Below are 18,391 nucleotides of genomic sequence, written 5' to 3'. Positions count from 1 at the left end.
TTATTGTTGCCGCCGTAGATAAAGCAACGTGACATGGACAAATTAGTGACATGGTTGACAAAAAAAGAGCATCATTCCCAGATCCCAGTTCCCCATCTTTGCGTCCATGTGTGTGTGTGTGTGTGTGTTTGGTAGGCGTTTAAAACGCACACTCGTCGTCCCTGGTACGGTTGCTTTTATTAGTTAATTTGAAGCGTGCGCACACACTCAAGCGTTCCTGGGCTTTGGTAGTCCGTGGTTTAGGTGGTCCCAATTTCCCTTTCCACCCCTCTCCCTACGCCAGCAATCGTGACAAGAAAGGCAGTTCCATCGATGCACGAAGCCGGGAATATTTTATTGATACACCACCTTCCCCGAGGTGGAAAGGAGGACTTTAACGACTTTAGGACTGGCCCGCGTTCCAGCAGAAAAAACGGGAACGCCTGGCGTGGCGACAGCTTGCCGGGTAGGTCACACTCACACACAAACACTGTTGATTGCGGTGTGGTGTGTTTCGTGGGGGTCGCTGGCTTTTTCCTACGGGAAGGAACATGCCGGTCCCTACACCATACCGTATGCCGGTATGCTCATTCTCTGCGTGTGCGTGTGTGTGTGTTTGGAGGATGAAATCGCGTGACCGGGTGCCGTTTTCCACGCGGCGAAGGTTTTCCACGTGAAAAAGTGGCGGTGTCCGTAAGTTCGCTGGCCTTCATGAATTGCGTAAACACAGGTAACGTTGGCGCTCGGCAGCAGGAAGCAATTGCTGCTCTCTCTACCTGCAGGAGAGCATGGCACGCAGGCACGTGCTGTTCGCCACCCATTGCTCCTCTCCCCACTCTATCCAGGGGGGGTTCCCCCTTCATGTATCTGTGTGTTGGTGTGTCTAGTCGCGATCGCGTAACGCAGATTATTTGTTTTCTATTAGTGGTGGGCCCCCACGAGCTGAGTGGAAATTATTGTGTCCGTGGCTTTTCACTCGGTCAATCTTTCAGCGGGATTGTTCGTGTGCGCCGCGTGGGAGTGTTTTACGTCACTTTGGAGTGATAAGGAGCTTGGGTAAGGTTGGCTGTGTGTGGCGGTCCGTACTCACATAATTTCCCAGGCAGGATCATTAATATTTTATCGAGCAATTTGTGATTCCGGACTGTTTATCTACTTTAAATTATTCATTTGTGTTGCTTTCGGAGAATGAAACTGAAAAAAAAAATCTACTTTTTGTAGCTGTTTTGTAACCTCCCATCGAGTCCGAGATTGGAAAAGTTTTAATTCTTAAGTACTTGCTTTTCATAATTTAAAAAATATGTTTTTTTTTTTACTTTTCATTTCATTCTAAGCTCAAACTTAGAAGGCAATCCGATTTGCAAAATCACAATTTTGACTCGGAAATCATGTACATTTGTTTGTGACGTCATGTGCCTCAGTCTTTTTCGACAATTAATAATAATGAATATTGATATATTTTTAAATATATTGAAATATTTCGAATAATTCCTGTAAATTATAGTTAAACACAATTTGTGAGATATTTTATAAAGTTGCGTTACAAAAACAATATTTAATGTTTTGGACTTTCCGTTTACTTTTTTGTCCCACCGTGTACGCTGTTGCAACTACTGAATGGGGGAGACTAAGAATTCAAACTTCAGATCGATGACAGATATTGGCATAATATCATCGTGTACACGAACATCAAACCCCACAACTGGGTGTGTGTGCATGTTCTCTATTTCTTTTGCCATTACACGTGCACGCGAGAAAATGGAAAAAACGGCCCCGCTACAAAGCTCCTACACACTGCTTGTCACGTGGTCCCGATGTGTTTGGGTTCGTTTGGGGTCTTGTGGAAGCATACTGAAACGAAAATTGAGCAGAAAACCCACCACCTGGGCTCTTAAAACAATTGACCGAAAAACGGGCTGTCGTCGTCGTTCGTGTTCCTCGCCGTCGTCGTCGATTAGGCGCTGATGACAAATGATTACATCTAAATGGGAAGAGATAAACGACAGTCGGTCCAAACACTCACATACATCCAACACAAGGTCAAACAAATATCAACGCAATTCGCCCCGTGATTAGAAGATGCGGTTGTGCGGCGTTTGCCATTTTCTCCTCAATGGAGCTGATTGTTGCAAAGGGTGTGTTGTGCACACGCACCTTCCCGGTGAAGAGAGAGAGAGAGAGAGCTCCCGGCTCCAGGTGCTGCACGCCCCCCTCTCCCAAAAGGCCACACAAATAAAGCCTTGATTGCAAAGAGTGTGCAAATATTGTGACAACAACGTCAGTGAAGGAGAAGAGGGCCCTTCCCATATGGCCTTATCGCAGAGAAAAAGGTACATAACGGCGTGTTGGTAGCGCTAGACGTTGTTGATTGAATGTCTTGCCTTGATGCTGTTGTGATTTTACCCTTTACCTTTTATTTACTAAAAAAGAAACAAAAAAACCTTGTAATTGAAACCATTACAGTAATGACACCAAACAACAGCTAACCTTTCTTAATGATGTTTTATCGGGGTTGCCGAAGTTTCGGTTTTCGTATTAATCCCTTTATTCAGAAAAGGGCACAGAACTCCTCGCCAAACCGAAGGTGAGAGCAACTGATTAGAAATTCAATCTCTGCTGCCCGCAGATAGATTTCTTCCACGAATTTATCACCCATTTTTATGGCCACCTTCATCGCCGGCGTAGCACCGCAGCCGGGTCTGGAAGAGCATTATTCGTTGTAACTCACATCACGACGACTATTAGAGAAGTCGTCGTCGTCGTCACCCCAGACCCGCCCTGTGAGTGTGCTAATTTGTAAACCTGTTCGCAGTGAAAAGAAGAAGGGTCTTGCCCTCCTTCGGGCCCGTGATTTCATAGAAACTGTTTTGATTTGCCGAAACGCTTTTTATACTATTTTTGTTGTTGTTGTTGGTAACTTCCCTTATGTGCGCTGGCATTTTACATCTTCTCCAAAACCCTCTGGGGTATTTTGGGGTATTCTTCTATTTTTTTCGTTTTGGCCGGTGGTTTTTTTTCCTTTCCAACACAAAACAAGCTTGGTTAAATCGATCGATGTTGCTCCTGTTGCTATGCAGCATGAATGAATCTCGGTGTTAGGTTTTGTTTTTGGTTGCCTTACAAGGGGCACCAACCCATTTGGATTTTTTTCTTCTTTTTTTGATGTGTTGGTTGCCATCATTTCGCCATGAAATTAATTACTTTAAAGCCCTCCGATCGCTTGAAGCGAAAGAAATGGTCGTTTCTTTCATTTGCTCCACAAAAAAACCCCATCTAATGGTGGTGTGGAGCGTTACTCAATACTACTAAAAAAATAAATGTGAGTGTGTGTGTGCGTGACATTTTTCATTGCCATGTAATAAAGTTCATCAGTGAGCCGTGGACGTGGTTTGTTACATCAACCGGCTGCCGCCACGGTGATTCCGCGTTGTTGGAAATGATAAAAAACCACCACCAAATATGCTGAGTATGCTGCTCAAAATTGGGGCCCATTCGCGCTCAACACACGATACTGGTGGCCCAGGCCTGGACCGGCTGGGGTGTGTTGTGGCAAGAGATTTTATGCAAACTTTATGCTATGCCCAAACGAATGCGCTGCCGCGCGATACCTTCGTCTGCGGCGTGTTTTATCGTACCCCATCGCAGTTTGAATGAATTAATTCGTTGAACAACCAATCGATTCCACCAGCAACAATAAACTAAAAACACAGTGTTGTGTTTCGCTGATGTGTTTATGGGGGAGAAATGTGGAGGAACCTGCAGCACACCTAGCCAGCCAGGTCATTTCAGCGGCGTTTTTTTCCCCTTTCGAACGAACGTCTGTTGCTCCTATCGTTTGTATGTGTTGCTTTGCGCGCTCGGTGGTGGTATCGATTGTGTATGTCTGTATGTCGTAACATGTGTATAGTCGGGGTCGGTGGCGTGTCATCGACGATTTGAAATCGTCAAAATTGGTTTGATTATTACCTGTGGACAAGTGTTTTTTTTCGGATTGATGTTTGTAAATGTTGTGCATTGTTGATCGGACAGAAAATACATGACATTGGAGAAAACGTACACATTTCTATGTTCTGATTGCAAGAGACAGGCAGAAGTAGTACAATATATATTTTCCAATTGAAACAAATTGTTATTTTCAATGAAGGAATTAACAAGAAAAAGGGAAAAAGGGATATTGAATAGTACAAATTTAGTGTTATGGCTTACGAAGAAGATAACAAATATTGTTAAGACTATTTTGCAATAATATGTGGCTTTTATGCTATAGAGTTGAGGATCAGATCAAGCTTCAGAATGTGGAATGGATCTGATGAACAAATACAGTTATTTGCATTCGTTCTTGGGACGAGTTCCGTGGCCCTGAGGGCAAATCCTTGGCGTTGCATACAGCAAGACATGCGTTCGAGTCTCGTGTGGATGAACTCGATACCAACAAGTCCTATCTCTTCTGGCACCTTTTCCTCAACAAAGTATGTTAAATGAAGTTAATCACTTATCCATCAAACGACTAAAAAATACTACAGGAGGAGACTAACAAATCATCGAAAGAAAAATCTATGAATTTCCGCTGTTTTTGGAGAGAGAAAACATGTTAGGCGCCCAAATGATAACAAATCGTTTCAATTTGTGATATATGACCATCGAGGTTAGTAATGCTAACTTTCTCAGCCATTTTTCTGCCATATGTTTGCTCGCTTTTTTCACGTATATGTACACCGCTGTGCCCGTGACAATGAGTGCGTGCTCGTGCACCTTATTGACCCACTTATCGGGTTTGCGCCTTTACTGCGTGACTGCGTTGTGCCTGGTATATTATTTCACTGCCAAAATCCAAATCGCAATCGATGCTAGAGCACGCACCAGCCGGCAAAACCTCCCCCTCCTTCTAGAGAAGAGTGTTCAAACAAAGTCTAACTCAGTGCTGTGCGCGTTAGCTTTTGCGCACTCCCTTTGATCGTTAGGATTCGATCGATCACATAACAACCGCCGCAAGCGGGAAGGCCTGGGGGTGCCGTTTGTTTTTCTTTTTTGGCCGCGTTTAGTTTGTCGAGGGAGGAAGGATCGCAGCGCAAATGAAAGCGAATTTTGCACGATTTCGCCTCCACCCTATAGCAATCAGTCAAATATCTCGCCCCCGTGGCTGTGTGTGTGTGGTGAAGTCTCGTAAGGTTTTGTTTGATGGTTTTTGGTTGCCGTAATGCTGCTGTGTTTACTTTGCCGGGAGAGTGTTGTTGTTTCGCGTGAGGATGGGGAGATGCATACATTGTGTCATTTGCGCTGGTCTTTGTAGCGAATTGTGCTGGAAGACGATGGAACAGTGTTAGATGTTGTGAAAATTCGCACAAATTTTCGTTTGCTAAGAGAGACTGGATGGTGATGGTGGGTTTCTGTGGCTGTTGTTTAGTTTCATTTTGTATAAAAGGATGCAGTAAATGGTGTGTAACTGTTAGTGTGTTGACGAAATCCCTTTTTTAATACAATGGAATGATGCTTTTTAGTTGCAAACGTAAGCCAATTGTTAGGCGACCTTACGACTTTAATGTAAACGTAATCTGGGGATAAATGGCCTACAGTAATTGTTGTATGATGCTGTGTCTTGCTCACTTCTTTTGATCCAATCGTAAAAGGAAATATATATTCCCAAAATTTTTTTTTTTGGTTTCTGAGCCATTTCAATAAGAGTTCAGAAACTTAGACCTCTACAATCGTTTTTTGTAAGAGTTATAACTGGAAAAAAGATAAAAAAGAGGTTTATTATCATACCCACCACTAAGGGAAAGTCTTTCGTCTTATCCACGCTAATTTCATTCGGAATTACTATTGTTATTGAGATCTTGTTCGAGTTCGGAATGTTATTTTTGGACATTCCATTCTTCAGCTTCATTGTAACACCTACAACCCATTCGAAAGACTTCTTCCAGTTTTGTAGGACTTCTTAACTATATCTTCATCGTGCTGGTGGTACTTGTCGTCTTATATCCTTTCCGTGCAGGTATTTATTTTTGGCATTCGCCCCTTCCCGCCATCATCAACCACAGACCCACAAGACGACACACCTCCAATGAAATAGCTAGGAAGTCAAGGACGTGTATTGAAAACCCATTAAATTGCGCACCACCACTCATTTCCCACCCACTAAAGGGGGGGTCTGAGAGGGGAAGGGTTGTTGTCACATCAACACACACATACACGCATATGGGCAAAAGTTGTTGCACGTTTGGCGGGTGCGCTCGCACGGGTTTCGATGTAAATGGTCGATGGTTTTGACACAGTTACGTTGGTTGGTTTATCAAACAGAAAGTTTTCCCCTTTTTTTTGATCGGGTAGCGATGGGTGGTTTATTTGTGTGGTTGAGGTGGAACCGAGCCCGAAGACGCAGTTGTACATGTGTGAAAAAAGTGACTGTTTTTGGTGCAACCAGAATGCTGGCACTTGTTTGAGCCAATCTTTGTTAGAGAAGCTAAAAATGTTTGTTGGGTATGTGTTGAAGATAGTTTAAAATGTAAAAAGATTGAAGATAATTAAATAAAAAAAATCCTTTTCGTGCACCTTCACGCAAGAACGAGATTTGTTTTCGCTGATCAAGCTCCGCTTTCTGATATTGGGGCCAGCCACTTTATTCCCCACAAAACACCACCTATTCCTCCAAAGAGAAGACGAAGAGACGAGACAACTTTCACTTACGCGATCGAGCGCGACGGTTAATTTCGTGTCGATTCATCGAAATCTTTTTGAGTATTTTTTTTTTCTCGTATTTTCGGCATTGTTACGATCACAAATCTTCACCACAGTGTCGAGGGAGAGGAGTGTGTGTTGATGGTGTGTATAAATGTAGATCAAGCCCGCCACACACCTTACACCTTCCAAGAGCTTTCTCTCCCTCTCTCTCTCTCTCTCTCTCTCTCTCTCTCTCTCTCTCTCTCTCTCTCTCTCTCTCTCTCTCTCTCTCTTGTGCCCCTGATGCCGTTAGGTAATCGTGGTTGAATTTTCCTCGTCTGGTTACCGTTTGCTGCCCACTCTCTTTGCCGAAATTCAATATTCTTCTCGGTCCAGTTGGGAACGAAAGACTGACCCGCTACGGTACCATCCCCTCCCTACCTGTACCAGGTGGAAGGTTGGAAAAATTGCGGATATGCATTAGAAACATATCGGCAACGCGCTTGGGGTTGCTGTTAGCATTATCTAACTGCTGAAGAGAAAACCGGAGCACAACACCGAGGGTGGTGCGTTCGAAAAACTGGTTCCAGAAACTGTACCGAACGAGATGGGAACGGAGAACCGTTATCGTGTTGTATAATTTGAATAAATTGTGTACAATACTTGAAACATATTTGTTTGCTAATTTTGCGAACGAAACGTTCCGTTCCGTTCTCCAGAAAAAAAACAACATCCCCTAAACCCGCGCGGCGAGGAATGTGTGTTGGGTTGGGAAGCAAAGGTTCGGTCCGTTTTCGGGGGAACACTTGCATGACCTCGACCGCAAATTTGCCTTCACCACCACCACCACCACCACCACGGACATTACCAGACATTCGATAATGTATTGGGCGAGAGCTTCCATCTATGATGCACTCGGCGGTGGTGGTGGTGGTGGTACCTCTGGTACCTCCAGGCGGTCAAGTGATATGTAATTGGCCGCGGTTATGGCTTTGGCAATGTGGTGTCCGCGTGACATAACCGCATCAAGTGTCAATCCCGCTCGCGTGCGACCGTCAATCGTTCCCTTTTCAATGCTTTTGACGATGGTGTTGGTGGATTGGTGTGGATTCGTTCGTGGACCAGTTTTGTTTACTTTTGCTCGCGTGCGTTTATGCATCTTGTTTGTGTGTGTGTGTGTGTGTGGTGGTGGTGGTGCGTAATGATTTTGATGGGATGATGTATATATTTTCATAAACACATCATCCCGTGGCGTCGTCGTGGGATGAGTAAACCACATATCCTGGTACTTAGTGCTTTATAAAATCGCAGCATTCGTCAGTTTTTGGAGATTGCAAACTCCATATGGGGTTGGCTATTTCTGAAGTTAAAATTACATTTAAACTCCTCGATGACCTCAGAATAAAACTGATGAATAACAAGGTGTCCCCTATGTTTTGGAACCAAGGTTGACTGTTTTGTTAAGATTTTGTAATTGATGCTTCAGTTTATGTCAACTATCTTTTGATACATTACAAAATGTATTCCTGAGAAACTCTGGAATGAAACTTAAATAAAATGGCATTGCACTAGGCAGTTCTACGATTCTATTCTTCACATCTTTGATTTGAATGTCAACTTTTCGTTAGATTTATCACCTACTTCTTATTTTTCAGCAGTTTTGATGCTTATAATTATGTATCATATCTTCTTCTTCTTCTTTGGCTCAACAACCAATGTCGGTCAAGGCCTGCCTGTACCCACTTGTGGGCTTGGCTTTCAGTGACTAATTGATTCACCCCCATAGCAGGATAGTCAGTCCTACGTATGGCGGCGCGGTCTATTTGGGGATTGAACCCATGACGGGCATGTTGTTAAGTCGTACGAGTTGACGACTGTACTACGGGACCGGCTTTGTATCATATAGAGAGATATATTCAAGTTTTGTCTGTGATCAGATAGATCATGATAGAGAGTTCAGAAAGAGTGCCGAATGTATTGGAACTTTGGAAAAATTCTACACATGTGCAGTGAAGTCTCTCTAATCGTCTTTTCAAGATGACTTATTTATCTAATATGGAAATGTCCAGTTGCTGCCGAATGTCCTGTTAGTAAGTAAGCTCTTAGGATCGCTAGACGATGATACAGAGCATCACAATTTCCCTTTATCTTCCCAAACAACATCCTACAGCATCCGACACAGCACATAAGCTTTTGGTTGTTGTCAATTGGCCAAATACCAAACCCAGCGTAAAGCAGACATCATCATAGAGAGCAAACAAACATCTCTCTGCTCAAGCCCGAAACCAGGCCAACCGATCTCTGCGATACAAAACAACGCGATGTTTGTAGGACGCAGGTCGCTGAAAATGCAAGTGACTGACTGACGCAACAATATCTCGCCGAGCGCGCGCGCGCCCGACCAACAATCTTTGCCGGGCCCGGGTGGTGTAGTGGTGGTGCGCGATGTCGTCGTTCGGTAATGCGACTTGGCTGGCTGGGCCGCCGGCGTCGATGAAAAGCTGCCCGTGCTTTACCATGCTTTTTTGCGCCTTCCTCCCCCCCCCCCCCCCCCAGCTTTCGCACAGTCGATCGATCGGTGTCAAAGAGATTTCGTAAGTCACCCAAGCCCCATCCAAGCCTTTCACCGCGCGAACGTACTGTGTGGTACACTCACACGTACAAACTCACCTGAAAGCTTAGGTTGGGCCTCCCGCTCTTGGTTTTATGTTGCCATTGGCAACCATCGCGCCCTCTCTTTGGAAAAATGGTTTGCAAATTTGCCCGCGCAATTTCGCTTTGCTTAAAAAAAAAAAGCGCGCAAAACTGAACGCAAGAAGGAGCTGCTGGTAGTGCGTATACAACGGTTTGGCAAAGTGGGCAAGGGTGATATGTGCGTGCGTAATATGTGTCTTTGCGGCGTGTGCAACATAGTGATTGCTTAATGGCAAAAATGACAGTTCTTAACCATGAGAACTATTCCTTCGCTCCAAACGTGTTTATACCGATCGGTCAAAGCGCAACGACTTCCATCGGTGTGATGGAAGCACTTTCGATAATGATCTTGTTCCCAGGGTATTTTTCTATAATGCTGTTGTTTCATCATATTTTTCGCCACCAATAATCATCACTTGAGCGCGCGCGCACGCGGTTCGAAGCGGTTCGGTTGGATCATTTGCGCGTCGTTATGACACCGGATAATCGAGCGTTATCGATCGCGAAACTCGACCTCCCCGTTATCATCATCACACTTGGTTGGAATTGATCTGTCGTTGACGCTTTCCTTCCCTCCTGCGAGCGTTCGTAACTTGGGCTGCGAAGAATGCGCCGTAATGCGTAACCGTCAGAGAGAGAGAGAGAGAGAGAGAGATCGACCGCACGTGGTGACCGGTGTGGTGGTCGTCGAAGTGACTCTACCCACCCGGCGGCACACAGACCCCAGTGAAATGATGTGATAACGCAGGTTACAGGTTTTGCTGTGCCCGATGCTGCCCTTGCGCGGGATTGCGAAACAGGGCCGGTGGGATGGAACTCTGATAGCGCGAGAAGATGGCAAGATTTGCATATAAGAGTAAATTATCTGTTTCAATTACAACACACCATATCGTCGCCATCGTTGTTCCTTCCGGTATAGGATTATTTGGAAGACTTGAGCGGAGAAGGATTTTTTGATAAGAAAAAATACATTACCACATCGTTGCGGACTTCCTAATAGGAGCGATTACACTTCACGTGCTCATACACAACAATCACATCATTATTTTGCGCTCATTAGCATCTCCTAATCCGATTATACAGCAATACCAGTAGCGTTGGGAAGATTGTTTGCGTCTTTTGCCCTCTGGTACAGCTGTTAATGAACTGTCCTCTTGGCATAACATTGTAAACAATTACATTAAGAAAAAGGGTGGAAAGTTGCCAGTGTGTTAAGGAGCAATACAAACAGTTCTACTTTCCGCATATTCTGACACGGCCTTGCTCTTAAAAACCTTCTTACCTTTTGCAAATTACCCAGCGACTCTTTTAATTGTCACGACATCAGCAACAAATGGTAATCTGTTTAACTGTGGGTTAAGGGTCATATCGTTTGAATTTAATTCTATCGTACCTTCCCTTTCCCGAAACTATTAGCGATGATACCGATTAAACTCGACCGTTGCCACTGAACGCTAATTAATCGTTAATCGCAGTTCAAATCCGTTTCAAGTTTTCTGTCTCCTTCGCTCGCTCTCTCTTGCCTCTGCATTCGTTATCTGACTGACATTTGACCTTTTTTGTGTGCGTCATGAGCGAAATGTCGTGCGTGGGGACGGAAATGGGCAGCGTCATTGCTTTTGACTGGTGGACGTCGCACGGTAAGGAATTCGCATACACACATAGACATGCGTCCACTTCCTTTTCCTTGCTTTGGTTATGCAAATGCTGAAATGTTAATTTCTCCCGACACAGTGTGTGCCGGCGAGCCAACTTCTCCTCTGTTTGCTCTCTACAAATACCAAAACCTTGCTCAGCAGGGGGGAGGTGGGTTAAACAAATTCAGCAGAAGAAAGTCGTTCGTCATTGCATTAGAGTGGGACAAGGAAAGGAATTTAAAATTATTATAATAATAGTAATAATGCACAAAAGAGAGAGAGTGTGTTGTGTGTGGAGAACGAATATTATGTGTCTTGTGTGCTCGCGCTCGTGAAGACAATATTGCGTGTGACGAAAAGAAGGAACTTTTTAAGAGCTATTTTCTTGATTCACATACCAACAATAAACACGCACACATAATAAAGACAAGAGATTAAATATAACCCTTTTGAATACCCTTATAGCACAAGGGCAATAAGGTTTCTATAAATGAATTCACTCACAAATTGGCGCTAACAACAATAGAGAGAGAGAGAGATTGAGATGCAGATTGGAACACAGGTCGGGCGATTACACCTAATCCGCTGATCTATCCGTTGACAACTACACTACCAAGCTAGATGGAGCAAGTGAGCGCATAATAGCAACAAAAGGCGCACTCTATGGCATCAAGAACAAATTCGTACTGTCCGCTAAAACAGCTGCCGTTTTTATCAACGGTTTGGAGACAATCAAGCATGATTTTTATGAATGCGGCTACTAGAACGATAGCAAAGTTTTTCGATTAATTTTACGAGTACGCATCGACTGCCCAATTCGCTGCTGCCATGCAACCCCTATCTGTGCGGTGTGTACGACCTTACTTACGACCTCATATTAATGGGGCAAAGTTTTTTGGCGGTGCTCTCTGCGTAATGTAATGTAATAATGGCGAGCGTGACGAAAACACGCCCTCCCCGGGGAAACAATGCGTCTTATCGGCGCGAGATGATAATGGAGGATTAGTTGCAAAAGTTAATTGAAAAAAGTTTGAAGATAGTTGGAAAAGGCAGAGATCGGGGGCGACACGCGCTCAAACCTTTGCTAACGAACCTCAGCCAATGAAGATTTTATCTACGAATGGCGTGCAAAACTCTATGGGACGTTGGGTTATCTAATCCGGCAAACATTCGGTGGTGCCTGCCATTTAAAGTGTGTCTTTTTGTGTGGAAGAAATTGTACGGTAAAGAAAGGGCGTGTAATTGCGTTTGTGATAAGGATCTGTAAAAGCTTCCTTTAAGTCATCCAATCCGCCGCTGTAAGCCGGTGTCAGGGGCATACATATTGGTCCTATTGGGTGTCTGTTGTATCACCCTTAATTCTATATTGGTGGAGCTTATTCTGAGCTTTAAAGCAAACATGTGAACTACCCTATCATTCAATTGTGTGTGTGTGTGTGTGTGTGTTTATGCATATGTGGTCGGTATGTAAGAGGTCACGGACTGTTTATCCTTCATCATCCGGGGTTTACTTCTCCTGGTGGTTGTACCCATCCGGGGGGATTGCGCGCGCATTTTTCCATCTCAATCGATTCGTTCGGAAGTTTTCATCTCTACTTTCATTCCTCCTTTTTGCATCCTTTCCATTTCTACCTGTCGCTAGCACCAACAAAACACCCACCCACACGTAAAACAACCCTAAACGCCGGATTATATGGAACAGTGAGAGAGAGAGAGAGTGTGTAGTGGAATACCGGCTCTCTTAACGTTTCACTATGGGTCTTAAAGCCGCTTTGTAAAAAAAAAACTACTGCTAGAATGATGCGACAATCGCACAAAACTGGTAATACACGTGTCGAAGAAGCGACCCACCAAACATTACAACACAACAACAAAAAAAGCCACCCGTTTGGTTAGTATCCGGTTCTGGGGATGCTTCTTACTACCTTCTTTCCCAGCGTTCGAGGGAGACGATGGTGTGTGCACTTGGATGTTGGGCGTCTTTTTTGTTCGATGGTGTTTGTATCCATCTAGTTTGCTTCGGAAACGCTCGCCCACATCACCCCACCCTCCCCTACACGCTAAGGCAAAAAGAGGGGTTTGGGCAAAGATGGGAACGCCAGTGACAGCCGACCTCCACTGGAATGTCGTTTTTATGTAACGCTTCGGTAAAAGGTGCCTTTTCCTTCCTTCCACACACTTACATGCAGACGTGCCGTTCGGGCGTGTGTGTGTGTGTGATTTCGGTGAAACTGTTCCGACATTTCTTTTCGTGGTGGTTTGTTTCGTCGCTTCGCTTGGATTAACTGGGCCTGGTCCGGGGACTTCCCCCTTGATATCGGGCGGTCGGAAGATAAGTCTGCCTGGGCGGAAGAGTGACGACTACGCTGGCTAGACCAACCCAGATTTGTGGTGCTTTGGTGCTGTATCGGTAGCGAAAGAGGTTTTATATCTTTCTCCAAGGGCTTCGTGGAAGGTGCAACAGGAGTTATTTCGCCTGTTTTTTGTTGTTGCATGTTGGTGTATTTGGTTTGAAGGTCACGAATGATTCTATTAAATACCCGTCTGGGTGTGCTGCTGCTTTTCCTTCTTTTTATGAATGGCCGTGGCCTATCCACACTCCTATTATTGTGCTTTTGTGAGCGTAGGCATGGAATCTAGAAGTGCCGATTTAATAAAACCAGCATTTAAAAGTATAATTGTCCACGTGTACCGGTGATACAGTAGGAAATACTCATTAATGAAAATCTTCCAATAATCAGAACACAAAGTTCTTGGTAGCACAAGAAACATTATATTCAGATTAGGGATTTTCCAGCGTCAAACTAATGGAAATTGATCCAACAAAGGTATATTGCTTTCTCCGTAACGTTCGTTCAGTTTTCAAATTTCGAGGGAAGACTCGCTTCAACATGCTTAAATCCCCTGTAATTTGGTTTTTCCCTAATTGTGATTCCGTACCGGCGCTTACGTGGACATCGAAATAAGGCAGACAGAGTTCATTAAAGCAAAAGCAATTACAGTGTGACAGTGTTGCAATAAGTGTTGGCTTCACAATACTCAGCTTCTGTAGAAGTTTGCGATTAACAAGCGAAAAGAGAGAGAGAGAGAGAGCTTTCAACAAGCTTGGAACAAGGGTTGTTTACAGAGTTCTTCTTGCCAGTTACAGTCCCTGCTTTTCGTTTAGCTGCACGGGTCAACACATTTCTTCAGGATGCTCACAACCACTAATCAATAAGGGGTGGCCACTCTGCTCTGACATCAACGATGTTGTTGAAGCTGCTGCTGCTGAGCGGGAAGCGGTTCAAAGAATGCAGCAAAAGAAAGTTAGCGTGCCTGCGCTCTATTCAAAGTGTGTGTTCCACCGTGGTGGTGGTGGTTCCTCCCAAGGTCAAGATATCGCTCTCGCTCGCTCTCCCTCTCCCACTTATTGCGCTCGCTGAGTTCGTCTCTGATCCCATCACTTTCTCTGGGCGATTTTCAAGGTTTGACGCTTTCTTTCACGCGTCGCGTGGGTTAGATTCTTGTGGAGAGGTGCACGAGAGGTGGTGTACGCGCGCGTTGTTGTCTGCCCGAGGGAATGATGGAACGATACAAGTGTCAGGCACACTGTGCGCGCGATATTCTAACTCTCCTCTTGCCCATCATCATCATCATCATCATCATCATCATCATCATCGGTTGCTTGAATGTGCATCGTAGCTTTATGAATGGAACGAAGAAGGAGAATGAGAACAACAGCGTCGATTCTGGTTCTGCTCTGTGCGATCATGCCGCTGCTATGAATGGAACAAGTCGTCCAGAGAGGGGTTTGGAGTGTCACCAAGCTGCCCATCCCCCTCCTGATCGGAGCTTTAACTCTCCATTTCCTGTCGCGGCAACCGCGTGTGTCACTCGCACACAAATTTCTATGACCTTGGCGCGATGTGTCGCGCGTACCACCACCGGGCTGTGGAGTGTCTCTCGTTGCCGACCGCTTGCCTTTCGCGTTGTGCTCGAGAGGGTACTACTACCTATCACTCGCCATCACCTCTTCACCCTCTTCAGACTGGGGATGATATCGATTTCGGGTTCGCCCACTTGCGCTCCCGCCACCATTCCGCCGCAATCACACACCGGTATCATGATCCGGACAGACTTTTACCTCATGCGTGATAATGCACGATAACACACGTGGTGGTGGTGGTGGTACAGGGTTTTGGAGTCACCGAGCCGCGATAAGGTTTCGCACGGGGGAGAAAGAACGCCCTGGCCCGGGATTGATTTCACGCCCAGGTGGAGTGATTGGGCGGCGGGTGGTTTTGAACGGTGCGAAATGAAGCCAAGCTTATCATATCTCGGCGTAGTATTGTTTCGACCATTTACAGGCGATGGGAAACGATGGCTTTCGGTGGGAACTTTATGCGGGAACGTGTGGGGAAGCGAAGCATGTGTGATCCTCCCTTCCGTCTGGTATTGCAAACCGGTTCCGTCTGACGATAAAACGGGAGATTAGGGAACGTTTTAGCATGGACCGTTTTGGTGCCGAACCTTTGATGGTAAAATGTGCAATTGAGCAAAAAGCGTGAGATAAGAAAAAGGTTGGTGCAGCTGCTGGGCTCTGGGGTATGTCTGGGAGGCGAATTTAATGTTGCCCACACCTGTCTTATCGGGCAGAGTCTTATCGGTCAAAGACAATAAGTTATCGATGGGGTTTTAGGAGGGGTTTGCAAAACAGGTGCTGTTTTTGTTGCTAAATCCAAAATGCACCTGTGAAAGCTAATACATTTCCTGTCAAGAAATTGATAGATGATAATAAACCAGTGTTGTTTCAATTTCATTTGGCCATCATAACATCATAACTTCTTTTTTCTTGAAACTGTCATTTTGTTGTCGGCCTTTAAACACAGCTGAATAATACTTTCATTTAAAACTCCAGATCGAGATTTGAACTTACGCCCTCATTTTCTCTGGTTCGTTTAACCATTCACTTACCATCTGCACTATCCGAATGCTCTGCTATAGAACCGATAAGAGTGAATATTAACAGAGCCAAATTCCTTGGCAAATAAAATAGCTCATCATTCTTTCAACACCGATAACTGCTGTTTGCGTTGAATTTACCCATGGAACATCAATTAACACCAGGACGCATTATCCTCACCAGCGTGTCATAATTCTACACTCGGGGTTGGTAGCAGATGTTTCAGCACTACTGTGTGGGGATAATTTTACCATAAAACGGCAGGGTGTAAATGTGTCGTGATTTTAATATGCCTTCCAAGCCTGCTACCCCTTCCTGTGTATGTGTGTGCCCGTCGTCGCTTAATGGGTTTGAACTGCACTCAATTATTCATACCGGCAAAAAAAAGCTTCACGACTAAAGGACCACGACTCTTACCTCGTACCATACGACAACGAACGACCAGAGAACTGTTTTTCATTATTTATAAACCACAGCAAGCAACAACAAAAATAGAAGCTAAAACTAAAACACCCTGAACCTGAAAACACACTCTAACCCACCTGCTTCTGTTTTTTTCTCCACTTTTGCTTTTAGATTCGAGCTGCGAGGGCTGCTAGCAATATGGAACACACTACTGGCAATGTTCAGCATAATGGGGGCCTGCCGGACAGCGCCCGAGCTGGTACACGTACTCCGACACTACGGGCTCTTCCACTCCGTTTGCGTTCCTAGGTAAGTGCATGTTGGCCGGCGGGCACCGATTCTGACCGATCTTTTCACCTTTTACAGCAACCAGAAACGCAAGGAAAGCAAAAAAAAGCACGCCCCAAGAACCCAAACCCGGATGAGGGGCGTAGATTGTGGAGAGAAATTTTAGAAAAAATCGGTCCTAGACAAGCCACAATGCTGGTTCGTGTCTACCAAAACGGCACAATCTGTGACCTTGATTTGCTTCAGGCCGTCCGGGGTCTTCTGGGCAGCGGCGGGAGCGAAGAGAGGTGGCCACACTCTCTGTCTGTCTAGTCTAGTCTTATCTGGCTGACGCTGCTCATACGATTGATGAGAAACCACACACACACGACCCAACCCGTGTGACCTTGGTGAGCTTACACAGAACCTTTTGCCGAAACTTCGTCAAAACAACGAACCTCCCCCCGGCACTGAAGTGAAAGCGGATCTAGCGATTGAAGGGGGTTTTCGAAGGTTCCATTTTAGCACCATACTGGAACAGCCACCTAGACCACTGGATCCTGGGCTGAAGCATTGATGATAAGACGGTGGGACAAGCTACCGGAAACCGGATTTTTCTTGTGCCATTCTGTCTTTCACCCCACTATCAATCAGCCAATGTGGTGGTGACCCTTGGGGAACTTTTTGATAAAGTGACCGCTTTGTGGATGGTTCATGGATCCTTTTGGGTCCTTTGTAAGAAGCGCTTGGTTACATCGATACTACTGCCATATTCCGGACGCGTCGATTTTTGGCACACCACAGTCGATAACCTTTTTGATTCTCCTCCAGCAAAGCGGATCTTTCCAGTGCTAATAAATTTGATTTACGAGCGTGTGAGGCCCAATATTGAAGGTGGTGTGGTGTGACCTCGGCGGAACGGAGAGATTGCGGTAAAGAGATGGCAGCTCCAGGACCTAATTCACTCGCTTCACTCCATTATGCAATTTAATGACAGTAGAGGGAAGTAAGTAGTAGGGCGTTTATTATGTGCTGGTTTGTTCTGGACCGAGAATCCCGGACAGAGACCCACCGTGGCACCGCTCGGGTGGTGGTGCCGTTGTAGTAGTGTACGGCCGTCGGTATCCCACGGTGACAATTAATTAATCGCACAAGCTAATGATAAATAATGTGACCGTTTTGGTGTGACGCATAAAGCCTTTAATAAGCTAGCCGATAATTGTTCCCTGTGCCACGAGGCAGAGGGAGGAGATCAGGAGGAGCAGGCCCTTCAAAGGTGAGCGAAGATAATAAACCGGACCACAACCGTTGGTGGTGCGTTATGATGATACAGCGCGTTATGACTGAGGGCCCCCGTGTGTGCGATTGAGCGCGATTGGGGCTGGGGAAAAGGTGTAGTATTATGGTCTTGTTTTTCACTCCCCTCGGTGTGGGGTTTGGATGTACCGTTGCGTCACAAAATGACATATTTTGCGCGTGTCTTGCGAACTGGTACCAATTTGTAATTCTTATAAGCCTTCTCCAGAGGCAATCAAAAATGAACAAACAAACACCACGCGAAATGTTTTAAAATAAATGCATAATTATTTGATGCATAACGGCATTTACCCACTCGGCCGGTTGAGTCGGCACCGGGTTAAACCACATTCAGTTTTTATTTTGCGCGTGCACTCGCGCGCGCACATCACACACGCTTTTTAATCCGCTTTCCGCTGCCAAAACTCTTCTTGATCGGTTGTAAATGCAACGAGCTTAACGTAGCATAACGTGCCACAACTTCTGTGTGTTTAATTCGTTCGTTGTGTTGTGC

General features: G+C 45.2%; 1 protein-coding gene across 2 annotated transcripts in view; it reads left to right on the top strand.

Moving 5' to 3' along the window:
* Positions 1–18,391, top strand: part of LOC120953008 (elongation of very long chain fatty acids protein 6) — a 41,964-nt gene that overhangs the window by 10,370 nt on the left and 13,203 nt on the right. For both annotated transcript variants that reach the window (XM_040372655.2, XM_040372654.2), the window contains exon 3: positions 16,486–16,623. In XM_040372655.2, the coding sequence (XP_040228589.1) occupies positions 16,486–16,623 (138 nt within the window). The remainder of the gene's footprint in view (positions 1–16,485; positions 16,624–18,391) is intronic.

This window comes from Anopheles coluzzii, chromosome 2 (genome assembly GCF_943734685.1).
Source record: "Anopheles coluzzii chromosome 2, AcolN3, whole genome shotgun sequence".
NCBI lineage: Eukaryota > Metazoa > Arthropoda > Insecta > Diptera > Culicidae > Anopheles > Anopheles coluzzii.
Note: the sequence above shows the minus strand (reverse complement) of the source record. Positions and strands in the feature narration are given on the sequence as shown.